Genomic DNA, 23,669 nt, shown 5'->3' with positions numbered 1-23,669 from the left:
TGCTCCTGTCTGGTGTCGCTTGTCTCACAGGAGGCAGGTCAATGTAGAGCTTAACAAAGCTATGCGTATTGTTACCAGGACTTTATGGGCAACTCCATTGCAATGGCTACCAATACTTAGCAACATAGCAACCGCCCCACATTTGCCATGAAAAGACCTGTGTCACACTGCTGGCTAAGATCCATGAGAATAGCGACCCACCATTGTACACAGACCACTTTGACTACCAACCAGCTCGCTTGTCTTCTAGATGCCCTATATGGTCATTTATGCCACCACAGATGATGGTGGAATCTACTTGGTGCAATGAGTGGTCAGTGACGATAATCATTCTATCATGACGGACCCAACCTTCTGTCTACCAGGTTTTGATCTGCCAAGCCACCTGTGTTCATCTCTGAATCAGTTTTGAACAGGACAGGGCAACTGTGCGGCCAGTATCTTTACATGGAGGGTTTCTAATGACTCGCAATGCAGCTGTGGTCAACTTCAGACTGTGTCGCATATCATTGTTGAGGGCCCACTTATTTATTTCAACAGCAGACTACTGGCTCTCCACCTGGCTGATGACGACGCCATTAAATGGCTAGGCACATTATGCGTATGCCAATGACTGTGTTCAGAGAAACAGGACTTTGTGTAAATTCTTTGTAAAACAGGATTGCGCCAAACAAATACTTGATTAGTGTAATCAATTTATCCTGCTAACAGAAACAGCCCAGCACGGGCCTGAATATTGGCTAACTGCTCATCCCCAAGGGGCAACAAGGCTATTGACTTGAGACCATTATGGCCTATTGAAAAGATGACTACTCAGAGCTATTAAAAAGCATGCTTGGTATTGATTTTTTTTCTTTCATGTGTTTAAACATATTGTTAAGCAGTCTACCCTCAAATGTCTAACCTACCTTAACATTCCTATAAGTTAGGAACATAGAATATAGGAATTGCCTTACCAAATCAGATCAGTAATCAACTAGGCCAGTATCCTGGCTCTGACAACGGTTGCTGTTTGATTCAAACGAAGGTGAAGGAAGGTGTATTGGACAATGACGGAATAATCTGTTCAGTTTCTTCAGAAGCTCTGTCAGCTAGTATAGGCACTGAAACAATACATTTTCTATCCATTACATTATTTTATTCTATCCAATGTAAATGTGGATATTTTCCATATAAATATTTAATCCTTTTTTGAATCCTACTAAGTTACTGGCCACAATGGTATCTTGTGTTAAAAATAAATCTTTTATCAGTGTTAAATTTGTTGGCTTTCAAATTGTTGAAAAATGTTCTAAAGATTTTAAATATTTATTTTTAAATTACTGCTGCTAGCTAATTTAGAAAGAACAGACCAAAGAGCCAAGTAGTTAATGTTTTCATTGCACCTATACATAGGACATTGAGGCCAATAACAGCAATATAGTTACTCCTAAAGTGTGTGTACAGTGGTACTCAGTCCTACTATGATTACCAAAATCTACAGACCTGAGATGATAAAGTTGACACAGTATATTTGTCTATAAATCAGAATTATATGTTTGTATACCACATGCCTAGATGTGTATGTTTCTAAAATTATGCTGAACAGTTTGTCCTTGTCTATACTTGCAATTTAACCAAGTTTGGCACTTTTTTTTCTTTTGGGATTATTTTTTTCTCAGCATGTTCTTTTACCTTAAGAATGTCAAATCTGATCTTCCCTGATTTGCTGGAGGACCTTCTAAATGTCTTAGAAACTTTACTGTGGGCTCTAAAACCAGACTGAAGAGGTGGGCAGAGAGGAAGTTAAACCTTTAACAAAGACATCCTTACTCCAAAATGTTGGTTATTATAGTTAAATATGGGTTAACAAAAACAAACGAAAACTAGAGCTTTCAAGCAACCAGACTTAAAAAAATCCTTCCCCACTCAATTGGTCAGTTTCAGTCTCTTGGTTCCTGTGATGTCACTATTGTGCTAGTTCTCCGGATGTTAGTGCCCATCACACAGACAGGACCTGACTTTCTAACATAAAGAACGAGGAGGGGAAAAAACTTTGTTCTGGGAGGGGGGAAAAAAACATATTCTTTATGCCTCACAAAAAAGCAACACCGAGTACCAGCCCATTCTTTCCCTGTAACACCAGGGATGGATTCAGTCTGAGGACTTGATCACTGTTTGTTGCTGACCACTCCACTGCTGTCCATGGTGAGCAGCTCTAAAATCCAGAAAACGAGGCATGCAAAGAGTTAAAGCTGAAAGTACAGCGAGATATTGTTTTATTAATTACATGACCTCAACTACGGTATAAGGCTTCCCCAGAACGGGAGGGATCTTGCTGCCTAGCTAGGCACAGCAGAAAGATTCCAGGAGGGGGAATGTCAGGTTTTACTCTCAGCCTTGTTTTTGCTACTTCTTGTGTGTTGTAAAAGTGACTTCTCTAAGTTACAGTGTGTGTATTTCTTCTTCTGTTTATGTATTGGCTTTGAGCCAAAGCTCTTTAGGGGTTGACTTTTATTGCGGTGTTTTCAGACTCGCTGACAGGCCAAATCTGGGGGAGTGGGAGGGGAAAAGTTTTGAGTAATACATTGGCTGTGAGGGAGGCGGAGGGGCACTGAGCTTAGGCTTTCAGTGATCTGTAGTGAGTAGGGTCCCAGGAAGTGGAGATGACTCTGGCAGTAGGTATCCTGCTGATCTTGGTGCTGAGTAGCTGTGGTTCCTGGGGACAAGACTGGCCGGTAAGATACAAGGAGGGAGGATAACCCACCCCTTTCGTTTCTACCCATTCCCCATCAAATGGAGTTGAAGAGCTTTTCACTCCAATCTGTGCAAAAGGTGACTGACTCTTTGTGCACTAGAAAGGGATGGATGTCATAGAGTGGGTGGTGACAGCTGTGTAACCGTCCTCTCTGTCTGAGTGGGACACTGCCTTGAGTCTGCTCCCAGCTCCTATTAGTCAGTATATTTTTTCCCCTAAATTAACGGGGAGGGGGAGTTGTCACTTGCTTTCCCAAGAATACCTGTTGATAGTCACAGGGAAGGTAGAGGAAGAATTTTCAAAGAGAGGGGATTATATGTGTATGACAGGCATGAGAGCAGGCTGTGCTCCTGCTCAGTAACTTCTGATTGTCAAGTCGTTCCCAAAAGAAACCAGTATCCTATCTCCAAAAATGGCTAGCATCAGACGTTTCAGTCAGGCGAAAGAAACCTAGCAGTAGGTAGATGTTGGATAATATACTCACTATGAAGGTCTCATCCGAACCCTCAGCCTCCTAGAGATTGGTTTAAACCCCAAAGCATGAGGATTTATATCCCTTCCCATACTTTTTTAATAGCTGCTCCTATTGCGCCAAAATCCCTAGACATCCAGGCACAACAGTACCTCAAAAACCTGGCTCCAGATAATTTTAGGCCTCACAATCCCCTAAATTCTACTAGATTAATAGGTGGCAGCTTCTTTGGTTCTGGCTGTCTGTATGTGGGTTGGTTGTGTTTTCATTCAGACTCTGATACTCTGCATTGGTCTATTGCACAGTGCTTAGATGTCATTCAACCCCATGTTAAAAGGTGTAAATTTGAAATGAAAACATTTTGCTAGCAGGCAACATTGCACATTGTTAGGATTAGGATCTTCTCTTCTGGGTCAGTGCTGTTAAACTGGAAGATAGTCTGTCATATCCAGGTGTCATTAGTCACAGAATGTCATCGTGGCACTACAACTTTGCTATTAAAAGGACATGTAAAATGCAGAATGAAAAAGAAAAAAAGTAAGATATGGTAGCTATGTCGCTTTTTACATCAGTCCATCCCCATTCTGCAAACTAGCAAACACAGACCAGCGTATTTATAGAGTCCGAATCTTGTAGAAATGATTGAAACAATGATATAAAGGTGCACTGCTGTCACTTTCTGAGGGAAATACATACATTATAGTATGTCGAATTTTTAAAAATTAATCTTTAAATATCTTATATGGATTTTTCTTCTCCTCTGTTGATGTTTGAGTCTTTGCAGCAAGGAGAAGTTGACCAGCGTTCAAGGGAAACTGTTAAACTGATTATTCATCTGGCAGGATATTTTTATTTAAAGTGAAGTAACCTGTGTTTTTAAAAGAGCAATAATTTTATTCTCTAATTTATTTCAGTTTTAGAAATTTTAGACAGTGCATGTAACTACTGTATAGTATGTACATAATTTTCAGACAGAAACATGATTTTGTTTCAAATTAATGCTGTCTCTTTAAAGCTGGGATTTTAATATGTTGAAAGTATAGCGATTTTCTATCTTTAGAGTAGATCTGTCTGCATTCAGTTTGTTTTATTTTAATGCTGTTTTTTTTCTTTCTTTCTTTCTTACAGTCTATTAAGTGTGGCTTCGAAACTGGTATGTATAAATATAATGGATCTCTTTACACTGTTAAAAGGAGGTACCTAATTAAAAATAGCTAATCTGTGATTATTCAAACACTCAGTAACTGACTATAGGCAGCGAGTTATATGCTTTATGAGTATTCATGAAGGTGGGCCTGGCTTACGGGCAGTTCCGATATTCAGGGCTTTCCACTTTGTCGTATATAGGTGCCTATTAGCTAGCTAGCTAGCTAACTAACACACACACTCACTCACTCACTCACTCTCTCTCTCTCTCTCTCCCTCCCCTGATTTTCACACTTGCTATCTGGTCACCCTAGCCCGGCTCCATCAATGTTTGGACCCCAGGCCCCGTGCTTTGGGGGACCCCCGCGCCATGGGCTGGCAATGGGGGTGCTCTCACCTCGGGGACACCCCCCCCCTCTGCGTCCCTGTGTGCTGCGGAGAGTCTTGGCGGAGGCAGGGTAGCTCTGCAGGCTGCCTCTGTCCCGGCTCTCCGGCCCCAGCGCCCACCCGGCTCCCAGCCCAGTCATTGGCCAGGAACCAGGGCCAATGGGCGCTGTGGGGGGCGGTGCCAGGGCTGCCTGGCTGCGGCTCCACAGCAGGGAGGGGGAGGGAGCCACAGGCAGGGAGAGCAGCGGTAGTCTCTCACTGTCAGACAGACACAGCTGAGGGGTACAGGCAGGGAGAGCAGCAGGAGTCTCTCACTGTCAGACAGACACAGCTGAGGGGCACAGGCAGGGAGAGCAGCAGGAGTCTCTCACTGTCAGACAGACACAGCTGAGGGGCACAGGCAGGGAGAGCAGCAGGAGTCTCTCACTGTCAGACAGACACAGCTGAGGGGCACAGGCAGGGAGAGCAGCAGGAGTCTCTCACTGTCAGGCAGAGACACACAGCACAGCTGGGGGGCGGGGGGAGAGATACGGGGGAGGAGCAGCGTTGTGTACCCTGGGACTGGCATTAAATACGGACTATAGACTTCCTGGGGGGGGCTATAGCAACCTCACCCTCCAGCCCTCCCTCCGTCACAGAGCAGACCCGGGCTGCAGCTGGCTCCATCCATCACTTGTCTCCCCATCCCACAGAGACCCACACAACCCTCTGCCCCCCTGGAAAGACCCCCACCGGCCCCTATGCCCCGTCACCCCTCTCCAGAGATTCCCCCCCTTTGTGCCTCCAGAGACAGCTCCCTTCCCCGCTGCCTCCCCTGCTCACTACAATCTCCACCTTTGCCTCTCCCTCCCTCCCAAGCACATTGGCTGGGAGGCTCCCAACCTGTTGGCCACCACGGCCAATGGGAGCTGCACCTGAGGCAGAGTGTCTGCTTGCAGATGTAGACCTGCCTGGCCCTGCCTCCATAGCATGGGAAGGGGGAGCCCCAACTGAGCAAGCCCCGGTCATCATCATCACAGGCACAGCAATTCTCTGGGTATTTAATTTCACTGAGGCAAGTAATTCAATCTACTCTTCCTTTCCACGCAGTTTGTGGCTTTTCCTGTAAGAAAACTTACAATTTCTTTGCAAAGAAGTCCATTTATAGATTTTTTCACTTGAGAAGTATATTTTCTGGTTGTTCATAAGCTCATTTATTTTGTTAACTCAGTTTCATAGCCAATTTTAAAAGTCATTTGAATTGTACCTTGTTTTTCCATTGGCCAAAAAACACACAGAAGATGTGCAGATTTTTATTTCTGTGGGCCAAACCACTAGGGTGATCAGATAGCAAGTGTGAAAAAGCAGGACGGGGGTGGCGGGTAATAGGAGTCCATATAACAAAACACCCCAAATATTGGGACTGTCCCTATAAAATCGGGACATCTGGTCTCCCTACAAATCACCCTGTGTAGAAATGTAAATGTCAGACCTAGAAAAGCTCTGGAAGGATAAGGGTCCCTTCAGGAAATTGTCCGGGCATTCTATTCTATTGTTCTCTCCAATAGTGATAGTGATCAGTGTTTCCACCCACAGGGGAGATACACAAGACTGGGTCAATCCTGCAGCGACTCTGCCTTTACCATTGTTCTCTGTCCACTCCCTCTACCAGTCCCTTTGGCCTCCCTAGGATTCCCCCTACCATTACTCCCTCTGGGTCTTCTTTCTCTGGAGCATCTCATGAAGTAAAGTCTATTATTCCAGGTTCTTATCTCTGTAATGTATTTAATTTTGATGTATTTATTAAGTGTTAATTAATGCACTATGGGAGTCCCCCTTCAGCCGTCTGTATAAATTGATCCCCTTCTTTCCATATGTTTTGCCCATAGGGTTTTCTGTAGCCCTAGGGCAGCCAGCAATAACCCCTGTGCCTTTGCAATGGGGTGACAGAAGGGGATCATGGGTTCCCTATTTATGTGATTTGCAAGAAGTATTATCATTACTCAGGGTACCAAATGTGTTTAAACGACGTAAGTGTCTTGTAAAATCCCAAAGCAAGCTCATTTTCATTTCTTATGTAATAATCTCATATTCAGTATACACACATTTTTCATTAATTATATGAGTTTAATTTATTATTATTATTTATTACTAGCTAGGTTATGAGTTTTTTTCAGTATGGAAAATTCTGTGCTATTTTACAGGTTGAATGACTGAATGACACAATTACACACACGCACCCATGTCCATCACTAAGTCTGGTAATTTTGTCAAGTATCCATTGTGCAACACGGTGGTGCTTATCCCTGCCCCGCGCTTCAGGGGGACATGGGGTCCCGGGGGGCCTGGTGTCCCCCTGAAGCACGGGGCCCGCCAAAGCGCGGGGCTCAGGGCAGTTGCCCCAGTCCATCCTATGGACTGGATGGCTCTCCTTGGGCACCACCAAAAATTATACAAACCTGGTATCCCTGGTGCGCTGCCTGATAAGGTGGGCCTTGCTCCTGCCACTTTAGTATTAACGTTGGCTTTTCTTTTTTTTTTAAAGCTTTCTCTCTCTGATAAGAGAGACACTGTTTCCAGTAGGATGGATTTTCTCCATCTCTTTCCTCTCAGTCTCTATCAAGTACTTGACTCCCTTCCAAACTGTCTCCCACTTGACTGTTGGCCAGGTACACTGACATGGTATGGGTGGTTTCAGTCACTACCACAGTAGAGAAGAAAGTTCTATATCTTTATTCATTCATTGCAGAACTTCTCATCTCTTACAGGAGACAATGACTGCATTGTCCCAGCTCAGCATACTGTCTCAGGAGCAGTACTAATTTAGAGCCTGGGGATATCTCATTTGTGTTGATGGCATTGGGAGGACATTACCCCTCCATTTTTTAGATATTGCTCAATTTCTTGGTTAAAAAAAACAAAAAAAAACCTGTTTTACACTGAATACAGTTAAATGTGCTTATTAATACAGGAAAGACACTGCAAATGTCATCAATGTGCATGATTTCCAAACGTATGCTCAGACTGACTTTATAAGATATATCTAATTTGAAGTTTCACAGCACATGAAAAGAATGTATCATTTAGTTACATGAGAACGAACAATCAGAGTTTTTGAAATAAACTGTTAGTGCCAGAAATGGAATCTGCTGGGTGCATGGGAGAGGAGTGGTTTTCCTAATGGTAAATTCTTGTTTCTGAGACACAAAAAGTGATTATTTGCATAAGCAGATGAAAAATACCAGTAGAATTGACAGAGTGATTGATAGATATGGAATGTGTTTAAATACTAGGTAGCTGCTCTACTTTTAATACGTCTACTCATTTTTGCAAGGTCCTGCTCATGAGTTGAGAAAGTGGCACAGTCTAACACCGGCAGATCTTCATAATCTCAGTGCCCAGTTAATTGAAACAGAAGTGGATACACACTTCAGGTCGTATCTTATAAATATCAGCTGGAGCCTCAGCATGGATGGTAGGTGTGACATCCAAGTACATAAGACTATACAATATAAAATTTCCTTTTGAATGTAGTGCTTGTGAAGCATGTTGCATTAACAGCCCTGAACACTGATGTCCTCAAGCACACAACAACAGTGGCAGTGAAAGCTTCTTTATGCTGCACTGCCATCTTGCCTCAGTCTTGAACTGGAGGAAGCACTTTTAAGAGCAAGGGTGTCTGCATTACCCATTTGACATTTGGCTTCTCCATAGAAACTACCAACCATGGTGTCAGTTATTGAGGACTGTGCTGGTGAGTTTTCTCATGTGGGACACTTGTCAAATGAGAAGTAGATTGGGACCATCAACTCGTGGTAATTACAGTTAATCTCTTGCAGGCATGCTTTCTAACCGAGAAACCACAACCTTAAAAGTCATTGTTTGTTCCTTTTTCAGCTCCTCTCTACCTTCCATTCTCCCCATCCCCCACATATGATTTTTTTCTTTGTTAACAGTAGTAACTGAATCATGTGGTCAGGGGGTCTAGAGGATTGTGCATTTTGCTCTAACAGAGTGGTTCTCAAACTGAGCCAGTGTTAGACTTGCTGGGGCCCCAGGGCTGAAGCCAAAGCACAAGGGCTTCAGCCAGGGGTGGCAGGGCTCATGCTCCGCCCCTACTCTCTTCTCCCCCACCCCCGCATCCCACTGCCTGGGGTCATGTAGTAATTTTTGTTGTCAGAAGAGGGCTGTGGTGCAATGAAGTTTGAAAACCGCTGCTCTTACATTTAATCATGGTTGCTGTGATCTTTGTCATGGCAATTCTTAGCACATACATGTGCATGCAAAATCAAAGGATAGTCATGATAGTGCAAATGTAATGGAAATACAGTTTTAGAAATCAGACATTGCTTTGTACTGAAAAAATCTCAGTATTTTAAGCATTTTTCATTTTTAGTACAAACCACTAGAACACTACATATGCTGTGATAAGTGTCAATGTAGGAGTTGATGTGCCACTATCAAAGATTGCTTTTTTATACTCAGCTGGCTCCAGACTTCATTGTAAGCCCCCCCACCTCTCTTTTTTGTAACCTTGTAGAGGGAAAATCTCATGAACAATCTTCGGGGTGGGGGGTGAAGTATGCATCACTGAGGTGAATGCAGCTGGTATATTTCAGCAGCAAACTTTGAACTGAGTTTGTAACTTGGTAGTGACATAGTTGGCTCTAATCATATACACACAACATAGTTAATAAACAGTTAGTAAGCACAGCAATTAATCATATGCCATCCTAGCCATAATGGCTTATGCTGATTTATAGTTGTTTTCCTTTAACCGGTTCATAACATTGTTTCTTTGCTGTATATGGAGAACCCACCTAATAATACATGTGTATGGCCACTTTTCCTTCCTCACAGCTTTTTGGTAGAAGGACATCCCAGAGCATATTACCTCACATATTGCTACTGATGCTCTAACCTTGCTACAGCACTCTGGGATAACTGCCTAGATTTTTCCCAGAGTGCACTGCTACACATAAAGTTAGTGTTGTAGTTATAGATGTACTGTATACATATGATTGAGCTGTGAAAAGAGATGTGCTATGGACTTAACTTAGTCAAGTTTGTTTTAACTTGGTCAGATGAGTCTGGCATGAACTAGTTATTACAAAAACATGGTGATAGCTAGGACCATGGTTTATACTGTAAATAGAGCCAAAGGGTTAAGAGTATCACGACAGCCTTAAAAATATCATTGCTCTCATTAGTTTATGCCAGAATCTATTGTATCACTATAGTTTTCTCTGTTTAATACTGTGCTAGGTTTATTTTATTTCTTTATGTATGAGCAGCAAAGATCTATGCAAATATTTATATCTATGAATACCAATTTTTCTTCTTTACTTCCAGCCAGCATCAAAGAACTGACAGCCACAAAGATCTGTGTGATGAGTAAAGGAATCAGAGAACATTTTGAATGTATTCGGTGCAATTACACAGAGAAGTTTCAAAGTCAAACCATGTTGGGGAATAGAAGAGTAAGAACGTTCTTTAAAAAGTGATTATTTTGTCATTTGTTGTTATTAGGGAGAGAGTAGGGAGGTGTCATTTAAAAATCAAGGCCAGATCATTCCTCTGTGTCACAGTTAATGTATAGAGGGCTGGGAAAGAATGAGCTGTAAATGGGACTCCTTCAGAAAATTTAATAAAATGGGTTTAGCGGTACAAATCTGCATTTTTTCAGACACTGGCAGAGGGTAAATCTGTGTGGAGGACCTAGCTGCGCCTTTTCCCATGGCAGCATGTCTCCCCAATAAGTTCTGCTCCCATGCTGTCTCTGTGTGTTGAGCTCACAGTACAGAGGGGCAGCCAATGTGACATAATACAGACAGACGGGTTCATTTCACGATCAGGAGGCAAGGGATGGTATCCTGGATGGCAGCCCTCCTCCCAGACTGCCCTGTCCAATCTTGTGGAACTCTAACCCCATGATACACTTGTGGTGAATTTCTAAAGGATTGAGGAACTGGGACAGCTTGATATGGAGCCATTGCTCCTTCTTTCTGCACTTCTACCTCCCCGACTATGCCTGATCTAGCTCCCGTGGATTCATGAAAGTGATGGGGATGATTAGCCTTGTGGTATCTTTCAAATGTTAGTTGTTGTTTTTTAATTATTAATAAGATGAGGAGAAAACTTGGGTTTTCAAAGCTGGATTTGAATGTGTTGTTCTGAATTCTTCTACCAGGCATAAACTGATATTGGAAAAGTTACTGAATGATTGTTGGTATCAGGATCTTAAGAACCAAACAAGTTTCACAGCAGTGTGTATCTCAGACATTCTATTACCTTAACATTCTGTTGTTCACTGTTTCAATGTATCTCTTTCAGTATTTAATGTTTTGAGAGGAAAATTCTCTTCTCGGTTATATCAGCACAACTCACAGAGTTCACTGAAGTTGCCAAGCATAACTGAAAGAATAATTTGGCCCTCAAAACTGCTGTTTTGTTATGTTTTAGTGGCAGTTCCACTACATTGGATTCCCTGTAGAACCAGAAATGTTTTATTCTATCAGTGCTTACAACCTTCCCCCTGCAAATATATATGAGGATTCTCCATCAAAATCCATCAAGTTAACTTCACCAGGTAATTTGCCAGTTTCTATTTAACCTAGTTCATATGAAAATCTCATTTATGATACTGAATTCTTTCTAGACTTTGTTGTACAGGATGTTTTGAAAAGCTAGGAATCAACAAAAACAAATGTATTTTTATGTTTAAACAGACTGCATAATAAACATGTAGATGCAGAGATAATTAATTCAGCTTTGATAACACATCCTTAGTTACTATTTCCTTCCAAGCTCTCCTTTCTCTTCCCTACTTTCTTTCTCTCTAACTTCTAGTAACAGGTAAAGTCAGATTTTTAAAGCAGAAAACTGTTGGCTTTTTAGATTTTTTTTGTTTTTTATGATGTCACACCTGTGGCTACCTTTATTCTCACTTTTAGTTCTTAATAAACTAATTGCTGAAACTATAAGGCAGCTTGGTAATAGGCTAATTGTTGCAAAAAGGGGGGGCAGATGACTCAGGTGATTCTGAGTGACCAATCCTTGTTTGGTGACTCTGTGAAATGAGTATTTGAGGTCTGTCCAGTTCCTAGTGAACAAGGTTTCCATACCACAACAAGCACCATCACAAGTGATACTACAATAACTGGCATCCATCTTGGCACTCAGGAGGCTATATGGGTATCCACACTACTTTCATATCTAGATTTGGACCTCCCCCCACCAAGGTTAAGGTGCTTCTGCCTGTGCTGTACTTGTTCTGTAGACAGATAGAAGATAGTCCCCTTCCAAGGCTGTCATTTTGGCATCTTTAAAAAGCACTATATTCACCTTATTTTTAAATCACTGTAAGCAGGCATGGCCTTGTCTTGTCTTTTCTTGTTTAGATTTTCACAGCTGGGAGGTAGACAATTAAAAAGCAGAGGAAGCAGTTAAGGGGCTTTTTTTAAAAAAATTGTGGTAATATCATAGAATTATAGAGTATTAGGGTTGGAAGAGACCTCAGGAGGTCATCTAGTCCAACCCCCTGCTCAAAGCATCTAAATCATCCCAGCCAGGGCTTTGTCAAGCTGGGCCTTAAAAACCTCTAAGGATGGAGATTCCACCACCTCCCTAGGTAACCCATTCCAGTGCTTCACCAGCCTCCTAGTAAAATAGTGTTTCCCAATATCCAGTCTAGATCTCCCCCACTGCAACTTGAGACCACTGCTTCTTGTTCTGTCATCTGCCGTCACTGAGAACAGCCTTGCTCCATCCTCTTTGGAACCCCCCTTCAGGTAGTTGAAGGCTGCTATCAAATCCCCCCTCACTCTCTTCTCTTCTGCAGACTAAACAAGACCAGTTCCCTCAGCTTCTCCTCATAAGTCATGTGCCCCAGCCCACTAATAATTTTCGTTGCCCTCCACTGGACTCTCTCCAATTTGTCCACATCCCACATCTGTAGTGGGGGGACCAACATTCTGTAGTGGAGGTAGATGCATGTATTACGTGTGAAGAGGCTTCTAATGCTATCAGAAAGACCTCAAGTTTTTTTTTGTTTGAGTTCATAAATTGTCACCAGAACCTTTTATCTGAAGAGAATCATGTGTCTGCAGTGTTGTTAGCTGCCTACATGAGCAGAGCTGCCAACATTTTTGTGCCTGAGACGGGGGAGAAAGATGGTGACACTTCCAAAATGGGAGAACTAAATGAGGAGATGAGAATGCTGTTCATGGAGCTCATTTCATAGAAGCTGCCCAGGAAAGCAAATAACTCTAATTGTGATATCTACAGTTTGTTGGTGAGAAGTAACTTCGTATGTGCATGTGATAGGCTTCAATGAAAATATGTAGCTGCAAAGAGATAATATATTTGCTAAAGTATATAAAATCCATTTAAATCCACAGGTTGTAAAGATAATGTAATGAAATACAGCAAAAGTTGCATAGAAGTGGGTAAGTACAATAGATATATCCTTGGATTTATTTTCACAAATGTAGCAATATGCACAACCTTGATATTTATTTTCTTCCTTTATAAAGTCTTTAAAATACTGAAAAGGGGGGATGGACACCTTAGGGCCAGTTTCAGTGCCAGGATATATATGCAGCCAATGAGAAGAAAGAAAACTGCTCATAATTCTTCACAAGATTATATTTATCCACAAGGGACTATCTGTCCTTTGAGACTAATTAAATAAAAAAATCCCATGAAAATGTGCAAACGTTGAAATCAAACTATCTTGTCCCCTGTAGTTTTGGCAAATAGCTCTCCTTTTATCCTTTCTGACATTCTTTGTAATAAAGAATGTGATAGCATTATGCTGATATCTGGTGTCTTGTGTGTCATATCAGATCTGACCATGTGCCAACCCCAATCCCAGCTATGGAGTGAAGGCTGCAGCTGTTAAATAGGAAGCAGAGACCTAAATCTGAATCTTGCTTCTGGCACCAAATTTGAATTCCTCTGAAATCAGAAGTTTGAGAATCCTGCACATTCCTAAAGTAGCAGTAGGCACAGTCTAAATTAGAGGCTGTTTCCATACTTCCTAATCTAATATATTGTGGGATTTAGAGATTAATTTGGCATGTGTTTGTGAGCTGGTAGAGTTAGTCCAGTTACCATTGGACAGGTGCCCAGATTGCAAAAGGCACCTGTGATGAGGCAAAGGAATTCCATGCAGGATGGAGGCTAAAAAGCCTTTCTGAATTTGTTTTGAGTCTTAAATATGCAGGACATGCTTGCCACGTTCATTTTAAAATATAAATGCCTGAACTCAGCAGCAACATAGCTACTTTGACCAACCACTCTTCTGACTAGCCACTCTGAGACACACTCCCTCTCCCCCCAATAGGGCACTTCAGCAGAGAGACCAACAAGTGAATGGGTGTGGAATTTAGCCTGTTTTCTCACTTCTGGGGGTTGTCTCTGCTGGTCAGAATTAGGGCACTGTGGGGCAGTTGTTTTGCCACTGCCCACGCTGTCCAAACAGGCAGCCAGTCTCGTGGGCTGTCAGTCTGGCACCTTTTACATTCACAATGGAACTTCTTCCAGCACGTAGGCAGTTATTAAGAATTTTAAGCTGTATTCTTTACAACCCACAGGAAGTCTGTGGAATCCAAATATAACTGCATGTAAAATAGAGGCAGAAGTGGAAGTGAATTTTACCACAAGTAGCCTTGGGACCAAATATACCATACTTCTCTATGAGTGTGAGAAATGTGATGTACCTATTGAACGGGATTTGACGACAAAGGTATTTTTCTTGTACATATAACAGCTAACATTAAAACATACACATGCTCTTTTAGATACCCAAAAATGGTAAATCCAATTTCTTTTATTTTTCCTCTCCTTTATGACAATCTACATTAGAACCCTTTTTACCAAGTTAGCAGAGAACATGCTTTTTTCAGACAAATTAGAGGAACTGGCCAGCAGACCATGAGAAGTCTGTGTGCTGGGTTCTAGGAGAGTGACAGCCTACTTTAGGAAGAGCTGTGCTCCAATAATTATGGTCCTTTCCCCCAAGAAGGCAGCACGTTTTTCTTTGTGCTTCAGGTGGTAAGAGAATTGGATAAAATCCCAGAGCCTATTTGAGTTCTGCTAATTTGGAAGGTCTAGTCAATAACCTGCAGCATACATTGTCCACTGGCTCTGTGGATATGGGGAAAGCAGTGGATGTGATAAATCTTGGCTTTAGCAAAGCTTTTCATATGGTCTCCCACAGTTTTCTTTGCAGCAAGTTAAAAAAGTATGGACTGGATGAATGGACTATATGGTGGATAGATTGTTGTGCACAACGGGTATTGATCAACGGATCGATGTCCAGTTGGCAGCTGGTATCAAGCAGAGTGCCCCAGGGGCCGGTTTTGTTCATCTTTATTAATGATCTGGATGATTGCACCTCAGAAGGTTCGCAGATGACACTAAGCTGGGGGGGAGAGGTGGATAGGATAGGGATAGGGTCCAGAGTAACCTAGACAAATTGGAGGATTGGGCCAAAAGAAATCTGATGAGGTTCAAAAGGGACAAGTGCAGAGTCCTGCACTTAGAACGGAAGAATCCCATGCACTGCTGCAGGCTGGGGACCGACTGTCTAAGCAGCAGTTCTGCAGAAAAGGACCTGGGGATTACATCTGGAGTATTGCATCCAGTTTTGGGCTCCCCACTACAGAAAGGATGTGAGCAAATTGGAGAGAGTCCAGTGGAAGGCAACGAAAATGATTAGGGGGCTGGGGCACATGACTTATGAGGAGAGGCTGAGGGAACTGGGCTTATTTAGTCTGCAGAAGAGTGAGGGGGGATTTGATAGCAGTCTTCAACTACCTGAAGGGGGGTTCCACAGAGGATGGAGCTAGGCTGTTCTCGGTGATGGCAGATGACAGAACAAGAAGCAATGGTAATTGCAGTGGGGGAGGTCTAGGTTGGCTATTAGGAAAAACTATTTCACTAGGAGGGTGGCGAAGCACTGGAATGGGTTACCTAGGGAGGTGGTGGAATCTCCATCCTTAGAGGTTTTTAAGGCCCAGCTTGACAAAGCCCTGGCTGGGATGATTTAGATGCTTTGAGCAGGGGGTTGGACTAGATGACCTCCTGAGGTCTCTTCCAACCCTAATCTTCTATGATTCAAACATTTTGCTCCCCATGGTGCTACTTCGTGGTTTTCCCATTTATCATTAAGATTTTAAAAATGCTCCGATTTGTAACATTTTCAAATTGGGAGTGTTCTACAGGGAAGGTGGAATAATACACAGTAAAATGGTAATACAGTACTAGTTTAGATAAGCATTACCTAAACTCAAACTTATTCTTAATGAAGGTTACATACTGAGCTATTCTGAATTTTTTTCTTACCTAGCCAAGAGGTCAGATTAAAAAATGATATAATCATCACTTAAAATAACAGATGTATATTATATTTAATAGTGTCAATAAATCTGATCAATACTTTAGATTTTCACTATGTATTATTTTTAAATTATTTCTTTGTGTAACCTGTTTGCTTCAACTTTTTTTTCCTGGGGGTTTCTATCTGCATTAGATCAATGAAACTAGAACTTCTGTTAGAATACCAGTGAGTGATCAAAGCAACAATATTTCTGTTCAGGTAAAGTTCAATTTTGATTGAATTTGCAATGGGAAAAGTAGCTTCTTTAAAATGAATGAATTGTATGCAAATACTACATTGTTTCTGACTAATGTCCAGTAAACCTGTGTGCAATACTGTGTAGCTCTTGATTTCAAGTTCACCTTTGTACTGTATTAAATGAACATCATGGACATGGATTACTGGACATAAGTTTTGTTTCTACTAATAGTGATTAAATAAACTGCACAGTATAATTCTCCTGTGCTACAATGCTTAAGACAAATGTGTTTAATATATTTGCACTGAGGTCTTGGTATTACTGGGGGGGGGTTTCAGATCCACACTCACAGAACTGTTTTCAGATTCTTGATTCTTGTCTTTTGGGGACAAAATGTATTATCCAGAGTCTATATTTATTCTTAAAAACATCTAGAAATGACTGGATTCTAAATTGGTCCATTTAAGTTTGGGATTGTGTATTCTTGTTCTGTATACACAACGGTGAGGTTCATAATAAGCTTAGGATAATAATCTGAGCCACAGAAATCAATAGGAGTTTTCCCATTAATTTCAGTGTGGGCCCAAAATTGTGGTTGCATATAAACTATTGATACCCAAACTGAGGATTATATATGATGGTATAGCAGCCAATTTTCAATTATATACCTTACTCTGAGCTCAGCTCCAGTAAGTCTCAGGTGCATTTCTCAGTTATAGAACCACCAAGAGAATATAGAAAAGCCTTGACTCTTACAAAGTACAGCTTCATAAAGAACATATGTTGTTAATGTATTTTGCCTTACAGCCTGAGAAGACACATGTACTGGGCTCTTTATTCCTGTTATCGATGTGCATCATTTAAATGGACACAGGCAGTTTAAGCCCCAAATCTAGGTTTTATTGAAATTACTAAAATGAAAAGAAGTGGTTCAATGAAATTCATTTGAAAACTATTTAATTTTAACAAATTTATTGTTTAAATATTCCCAATTAGTGTTTGCAACCCAGGCATTGCAGTAACATGGTCATGCACAAGATAAACCAGCAGAATAATAAGTTATTAGTAAGGAAAGAACTTTTAAGGTTTATGTATTGTCACGCGATAAAGTCTCTTTAAGAAACTCAGTAGTCAGAATAGGACACCAAAGGGCCAAGCAGGCTAAAAGAAACAGGAAGGAATAAAGCTGTCGCTAAGTATTTATTTGTCTGCATATTAGAATTTTTCTTCTACTTTTTTCTTCAGATCATTCCGTATTTTGCCAAATGCAAATATGATTGTCGAAGGCACAAAGGAACCCTAACATGTGTTCAAAACCACAGTAATGGTTAGTTGAGCATTTATCATCAGAATTGTTTGTGTTCAAAATAGATGAAGTAGGAATTATGGCTTGTTCTGTCTCTTACTATTTCCACTGACCTATCATTGTGTGTCTCTTATGCTTTCAAGTCTAGAGCAGTTACTCTTTGGTAAAGAAAAATTTGAATTTCAGAGACTTCTTTAACGATCCTTCCCTAGGGACTGCAGCTTGAGATGGTAGAAAGGCTTCTGTGTTCCAATGCCCCTCAGAGCTGTGGTGGCAGCAGTTAACTCCTGGTAGGGCCACCTAAACTGGACAGGTCAAAGGCAGACCAGGTGGACAGCACTCCACTGGTCCGTCAGGCTGGGGGGTTGAGCAATAGGCCAACATTTTTTATTTTTTTTTAAAAACAAAGATAGGTTAAGTTATTGAAACACAAGTTCGCCATTCTGCCAAACAGCATGACAGACCAGGATGGGACAGTCTTGTTAGTACCGTAAGCAACAACTGGCAGCACAGGAAGGATTAACGTTAAGGCTAAGTACATAATGAGCACTCTAGGATCAGATACTGTACCTCTGGCAGTCCCTTTAAAGTCCTTGGTCTACTTTGTCTTTCATTATCCTTCCTCTTAGAGCACTCCTTCCAAAATGTTTGTTTTCATGCTAAATACATTGCATAAACTACATAAATTAAAGCCAGTTAACAACTATCAGTTGTGACAAAACAGCAGAGAGAGGTCAGAATGGCCCATGGGATGTCAATCTGCTAGGAGGAGGAAGTATTTGCTAGTGTCTCGCAGGGACATGGAAGGAAACTTAAGGGAGTAGGATGGGAAGAAGACAGTACCTGCTGCAGTGTAGAGAACAGGGTTTCTAAAGTTCTTCAGCATAACCTTTTTGGGAAGTCATATTTTAGTGCAATTTCTCTTTCATGTATGCAGGCTGGAAATGCTCAGTACGATTGCTAAGTAACCAGAAGCCTTTTTTTTTCTTTAAAGTCAATTATTCAAAAGGTTCCTCATTGAAGACTTACGGTTCTCTCTTTTAGGGAGCATCACAATTGATTCAACTGGAAGATACGTGTGTTTCATCCTTGTTGCTTTATTTGTAACTGTGTGTGTGATTGCTGCTGTAGTATTTTTCAGGAACCATGGTAAGACCTTTACTCATTCTTTTGAAAAAGCCTTACTTTAAGGTTCTTTGATCTTTACCTCAGCTTCCTTTTAGTGAGGCACTTCATATTAAAGGTACTGCAGTGCATTTATATAGCATATCTTTTAAATATCACAACAAGCAAGCATTACTATACCCTTATTTAGGAAACTCTTAGCCCGCTCTTCACTTATACGTCCATTTCAGGGTAAATGTTCGATCCTATAACTATTTATAGTTAAAAAAATAGAACAGTAGTTTAAAAATTACCTAAAACACAAATTGTGCCCAATTCTAGGGATCACTAGATTCATTACTTGTTTTGTATGCATGTCTCTAGAGGAGACAGAAGAATAGCAAGGTGGGAAGAGAAGACTTATGTTTTAGGTGCAAACTAGAAGTAGAAAAGTCTCAGATGACATCATTTATAAGAAGCACTGCCTCAAGCAAAGCCCATATAGAACTAAGATAGATGTAGAGGAGTCACCATATTGGATCACACCAGTGATTTCTCTAGTTCAGTATCTCATCTATAATGCCTAGTACCAGATGCTTGACAGGAAAGTGCAAGAGACTTCACTTATGGAATAGCCTGCACATAAGGGAAGTTTCTTCCTAAACATCCAAGATTAGTGTCTGGCTTGGTTTATGCCTTGAAACACAAGGATTTATACCTCTGATTTTCTGTAGATGTTCTCATCATCAATATAAAAGTATCATCTTTTTTTAATCCTAGTAGGCTCTCTCTTGCCTCATTGGTTATGTGCGTCAATGAATTAAACAGGTTAATAATTCAGTGGGTTAAAAAAGTATTTCCTTTGGCCAGTTTTACATGTCATCTTTCAGTTTCATTGAACAGAAGCCTGAGGTTTTTGTGGAGCTGTCCCAAAGATGCTCAAGTCTTTTTCCTTCCATCTCTTGGTGGTAGTTAATCCAGTACCCCACAATGCCTATTAAATTTTTTTCATTTCAATGGGCATGACCTTGTAATTATCAGCATGGTCTTTTTGCAGCTTTTGTGCTGCCCCTTTTCCTAGCTTTTTTTAGATCACTTTGATACTCATGACAGCTTCTGCCAGTCTTGACTAACCTAAATAAATGTCATCTGCAAGTTTTGCTCCCTCCCTCACTGATCATTTTCCACTTGAATAATAAATATAGTAAACACCAGTCCTAGTAGGGAACATTGATATTCCCCAACTTTTTGCCATGTTTAAAACTGATTTATTCCTGCTCTTTGATTTTTAACCAGTTTCTTTACTAATCTACATCCACCGACTTTCCTTAATGGCCTCTGGTGAGGGACTTTATTAGAGGCTCTTAGGAAGTCCAAATAAATTATATCTACTGGCTGCTTTTCTTAATCTACTGTTTTGTTGACATGAAGAATTCTACTAATGGGCCATGATTTTTCTGTACAGAAGCCAGGCTGTCTTATCCTTAAACTATCACATTAATCTAGGTATTGCATCCGAAGAAGTGGGTATTCACCCACGAAAGCTTATGCTGCAAAACGTCTGTTAGTCTATAAGGTGCCACAGGATTCTTTGCTGCTTCTACAGAACCAGACTAACGCGGCTACCCCTCTGATACTGGTGTCTGATAACGCTTGTACTCCTTAGTCCTCCAGCAGCTCTCCCTCTCCCTCTCCGCTCCTTGTGCCTCTTGCTCCCAGCTCCTCACACACACTTCCTCTCCTCTGGCTCCTCCGTGCCTGCCTGGAGTGAGCTCCTTTTTAAACCCAGGTGCCCTGATTAGCCTGCCTTGATTGGCTGCAGGTGATCTAATCAGCCTGTCTGCCTTAATTGGTTCTAGCAGGTTCCTGATTACTCTAGTGCAGCCCCTGCTCTGGTCACTCAGGGAACAGAAAACTACTCATCCAGTGACCAGTATATTTGCCCTCTACCAGACTCCTGTACCCCACTGGTCTGGGTCTGTCACAATAGGCACACCATTTTACTACCCTCCAGTCTTCTGATACAGTACCTAGTGCCTATTTTTTGTTAGCCCCATGATTCCTCATTCAGAACTCTTTGCTCATCAGGTCCTGGTAATTTTTTGCTGCTCATCTTAGTTTGCGCAGCACCTCCTAACCCCTTGGTTTTAAACAGCATCTCATCTTTATTATCTGAAAAGAGTAGGTATCTCCCCAGCATCCTGTGGTGAGGAATGAAGCAAAGAAACCATTTAATGTCTCTGCAATGGCTTTGTTCTCCTCAAATGCTCCCTCTTAGCTCTTGGGTAGTTCAGCAAACCCACCCATTTTCATGTAATCTTCCTGCTTCAGCTATACTGAGAGGTTCTTTGGCTAATTTCCCTCTTAGACTTCCTAGTTTCCATCCTATACTTCACCTACTAGAATTATGTTTCTAAAATACAGAGAAACAAAATTGGGGATATGGTTCTTACTAAACTGATCATCTTTGGTTTTAGCTGGAGATTATACTGTTTGACAAATACCTAGACTAGCTCTTGGATACTCATTGTGTAGGCAGCATGCACTTTATTTCAGCACTGTTTTATTACACTTCCTCTCTCCTTTGCTTTAGAAGTTATGGCCATCAAGTAGAAACAAATGCATGAATCTGGAAAAAAAGACTCCACCTATTGTCAGCGAGACAATTTTAAACCACATCCTCAAAAAGAGAAACTAAATTAGCCAAAAAAATAATTCTATATCATTGAGTTCTGAAAATTAACATTGATGTTTTCAGAATGAGGACAGTTTTACATTAAATGGCACAAAACTGTTTCCAGCACTGTTACAGAAAGGTGACTGGGACACAATGGAACCTGTACTGTAAAAACTGTTTTGTCAGTCTATTTTCAGCATTGGTTCATGGGGACATACTGACTAATTTGACAACCAGTGTCAGCAGTTTCCTAGTAAATGGTGTTTGGAGTCAAAATGAGGGTTGATTTAGTGTAGGGATCAGCAACCTTTGGCACGTGGCACACCAGGGTAAGCACCCTGGCAGGCCGGGCCACTTTGTTTACTTGCTGCATCCACAGGTTCAGTCGATTGTGGCTCCCACTGGCTGCAGTTCGCCGCTCCAGGCCAATGGGGGCTGTAGGAAGCGGTGCGGTCCGAGGGATGTGCTGGCCGCGGCTTCCTGCAGCCCCCATTGGCTTGGAGCAGCGAACCGCAGACAGTGAGAGCCATGATCGGCTGAACCTGCGGACGCGGCAGGTAAACAAACTGGCCTGGCTGCTTACCCTGGCGGGCCGCGTGCCAGAGGTTGCCAGGCCCTGATTTAGTGATTGACTTGCATAATATAACCTTTTAAAAATGAACCTTCTGGAATAAATTTTTTTTACAAGTACATAACTCCTCCCTAGCTAGTTTAGGAAGTCATTCAAATGTTGATTTTATTTGCTGCTAAAAATGTTTAAATTCAATACAGTATATGGTTTTTTTAATTAACAGGTACAAAGAAAATATTCTTCCATCATGCAGAGCTACAACAACCGGTTAAAGTACTGGTTATCTATCCAAAAGAAGTGTGTTTTCAGCATACAGTCCTGGCTTTTGCTGAATTTCTGCAAAAGCACTGTCAAAGTGATGTCATTATCGATATGTGGCAGAAAAGGAGAATTGCTGAACAAGGCCCAGTACAATGGCTTGCTATTCAGAAAGAAATTGCAGATAAGATAATTTTCCTCAGTTCAAGATATAGCATTACTGAGTGTGATGCTGTTTGCCATGAAAGCATAGGAAACCACAAAGATAACTCTGAGTGTATGTTCACTCTTGCATTTAACTTCTTCTGCAGTGATATGAAAAATATATCTTCTCTGCACAAATACATGGTGGTTTCTTTTAATGAAATAAATTCAAAAGACACTCTCCCAAGTGCCCTCAACAGCTGTCCAAAATATTGTCTTATGAAGGACATTGACATCTTTTGTAGAGATCTTTCTAGTTCAAATAGGCAGGCCCATGGCACAAATAGAACATTAGTGTGTGGTTGGAGCCCTACCACCAAATGCATACAAACTGAGGAATACAATATATTATGTTCTACAATATCGACACGGTCTCAGCAGCAGCAGAATATGATTTTGTAAGGCCCTTGATGGATTTGAAATGAGTTTGCTTTGGTGAAATTAATTCTGGATAAAACAAGCTTTACTTTCAGCCTTTTCACTGCTTATTTGCAGGATCAGGGCAAAGATCAGTTAAGAGAAACTGAAGCTATAAAAGTCTACATAGGAGAGGTAGCCACCCATTCACCAATGTATTGTAAACTCCTTTATATAATTATGAAGAAATATTTAAAGCTAGTCATTTAATTATAAAGCTAGTTTTTAGAATTACAGAAAAGAGTATAGAATGAAAAGATAGGTACTGTCAATTTGATATGGAATTATCATTGTTACCATACTGTATTTGGAAAATAAAAAACAAAAATTAATGGTCCTATAGACGTTGGGGCATGATTTGGTCTTATGTTTAAAACAATTCTAAAAAAGGAGAAAAACAGGTAAATTAAAACATGAGGGGAAAATATCTTGAATCACTTTCTGATGAGAGGAGAAAAATTACCATTTTCTGTGTTTCATAAGATTGTTTAAATTTATCTTGTGCATATGTTAGCAGGTTTTTTCCCTTGATCTGCTTATTGGATTTAATTGTAACTAAAACTTCATGTCCTCCTCTGGACTGTTAATGCTACAAGATTATTATACTCCTATATGATAAATTTTTGTCTGAGTAAGTTTTGTAGTGTAAATAAAGGATTTAATACATTTATATAATAGTTATAGCAGTTCTCTTCTTGGAGTGTCTGATACTCAACTGCTATGGAACTTAAGTGTATTTAAGAAGCAACACTTGTTTCTCACCCTGACTGACTAAAAGAAGGGAACAACTGGATAGGCCATTAATACTCATGTTTGGTTCGTGAAATCA

The 23,669-nt window shown here is 41.0% G+C and overlaps 1 protein-coding gene across 1 annotated transcript; it reads left to right on the top strand.

The window, feature by feature from the left end:
• The first annotated feature begins 2,604 nt into the window (after positions 1 to 2,604).
• On the top strand, positions 2,605 to 23,573 carry IL17RB (interleukin 17 receptor B). Its single transcript, XM_045024193.1, has 11 exons — positions 2,605 to 2,717; positions 4,338 to 4,362; positions 8,056 to 8,196; positions 10,074 to 10,201; positions 11,184 to 11,310; positions 13,121 to 13,168; positions 14,318 to 14,469; positions 16,258 to 16,323; positions 17,549 to 17,630; positions 18,654 to 18,758; positions 22,185 to 23,573. Exons 1-11 carry the CDS (start codon positions 2,646 to 2,648, stop codon positions 22,823 to 22,825), a joined length of 1,587 nt encoding a protein of 528 aa, XP_044880128.1. The 5' UTR covers positions 2,605 to 2,645; the 3' UTR covers positions 22,826 to 23,573.
• Positions 23,574 to 23,669: the final 96 nt, after the last annotated feature.

The sequence above is a fragment of the Mauremys mutica genome, chromosome 7, assembly GCF_020497125.1.
Source record: "Mauremys mutica isolate MM-2020 ecotype Southern chromosome 7, ASM2049712v1, whole genome shotgun sequence".
Classification (NCBI taxonomy): Eukaryota; Metazoa; Chordata; order Testudines; family Geoemydidae; genus Mauremys; species Mauremys mutica.
This window is presented reverse-complemented; position numbering and strand designations above follow the sequence as displayed.

Bases quoted from the DNA above. Each gene is read 5' to 3' on its own strand.
- IL17RB (XM_045024193.1), top strand. From the start codon at position 2,646: ATGACTCTGGCAGTAGGTATCCTGCTGATCTTGGTGCTGAGTAGCTGT. The intron at 8,197-10,073 runs GTAGGTGTGACA...CTTTACTTCCAG, and splicing joins CTGGAGCCTCAGCATGGATG to CCAGCATCAAAGAACTGACA. The intron at 13,169-14,317 runs GTAAGTACAATA...TACAACCCACAG, and splicing joins CAAAAGTTGCATAGAAGTGG to GAAGTCTGTGGAATCCAAAT.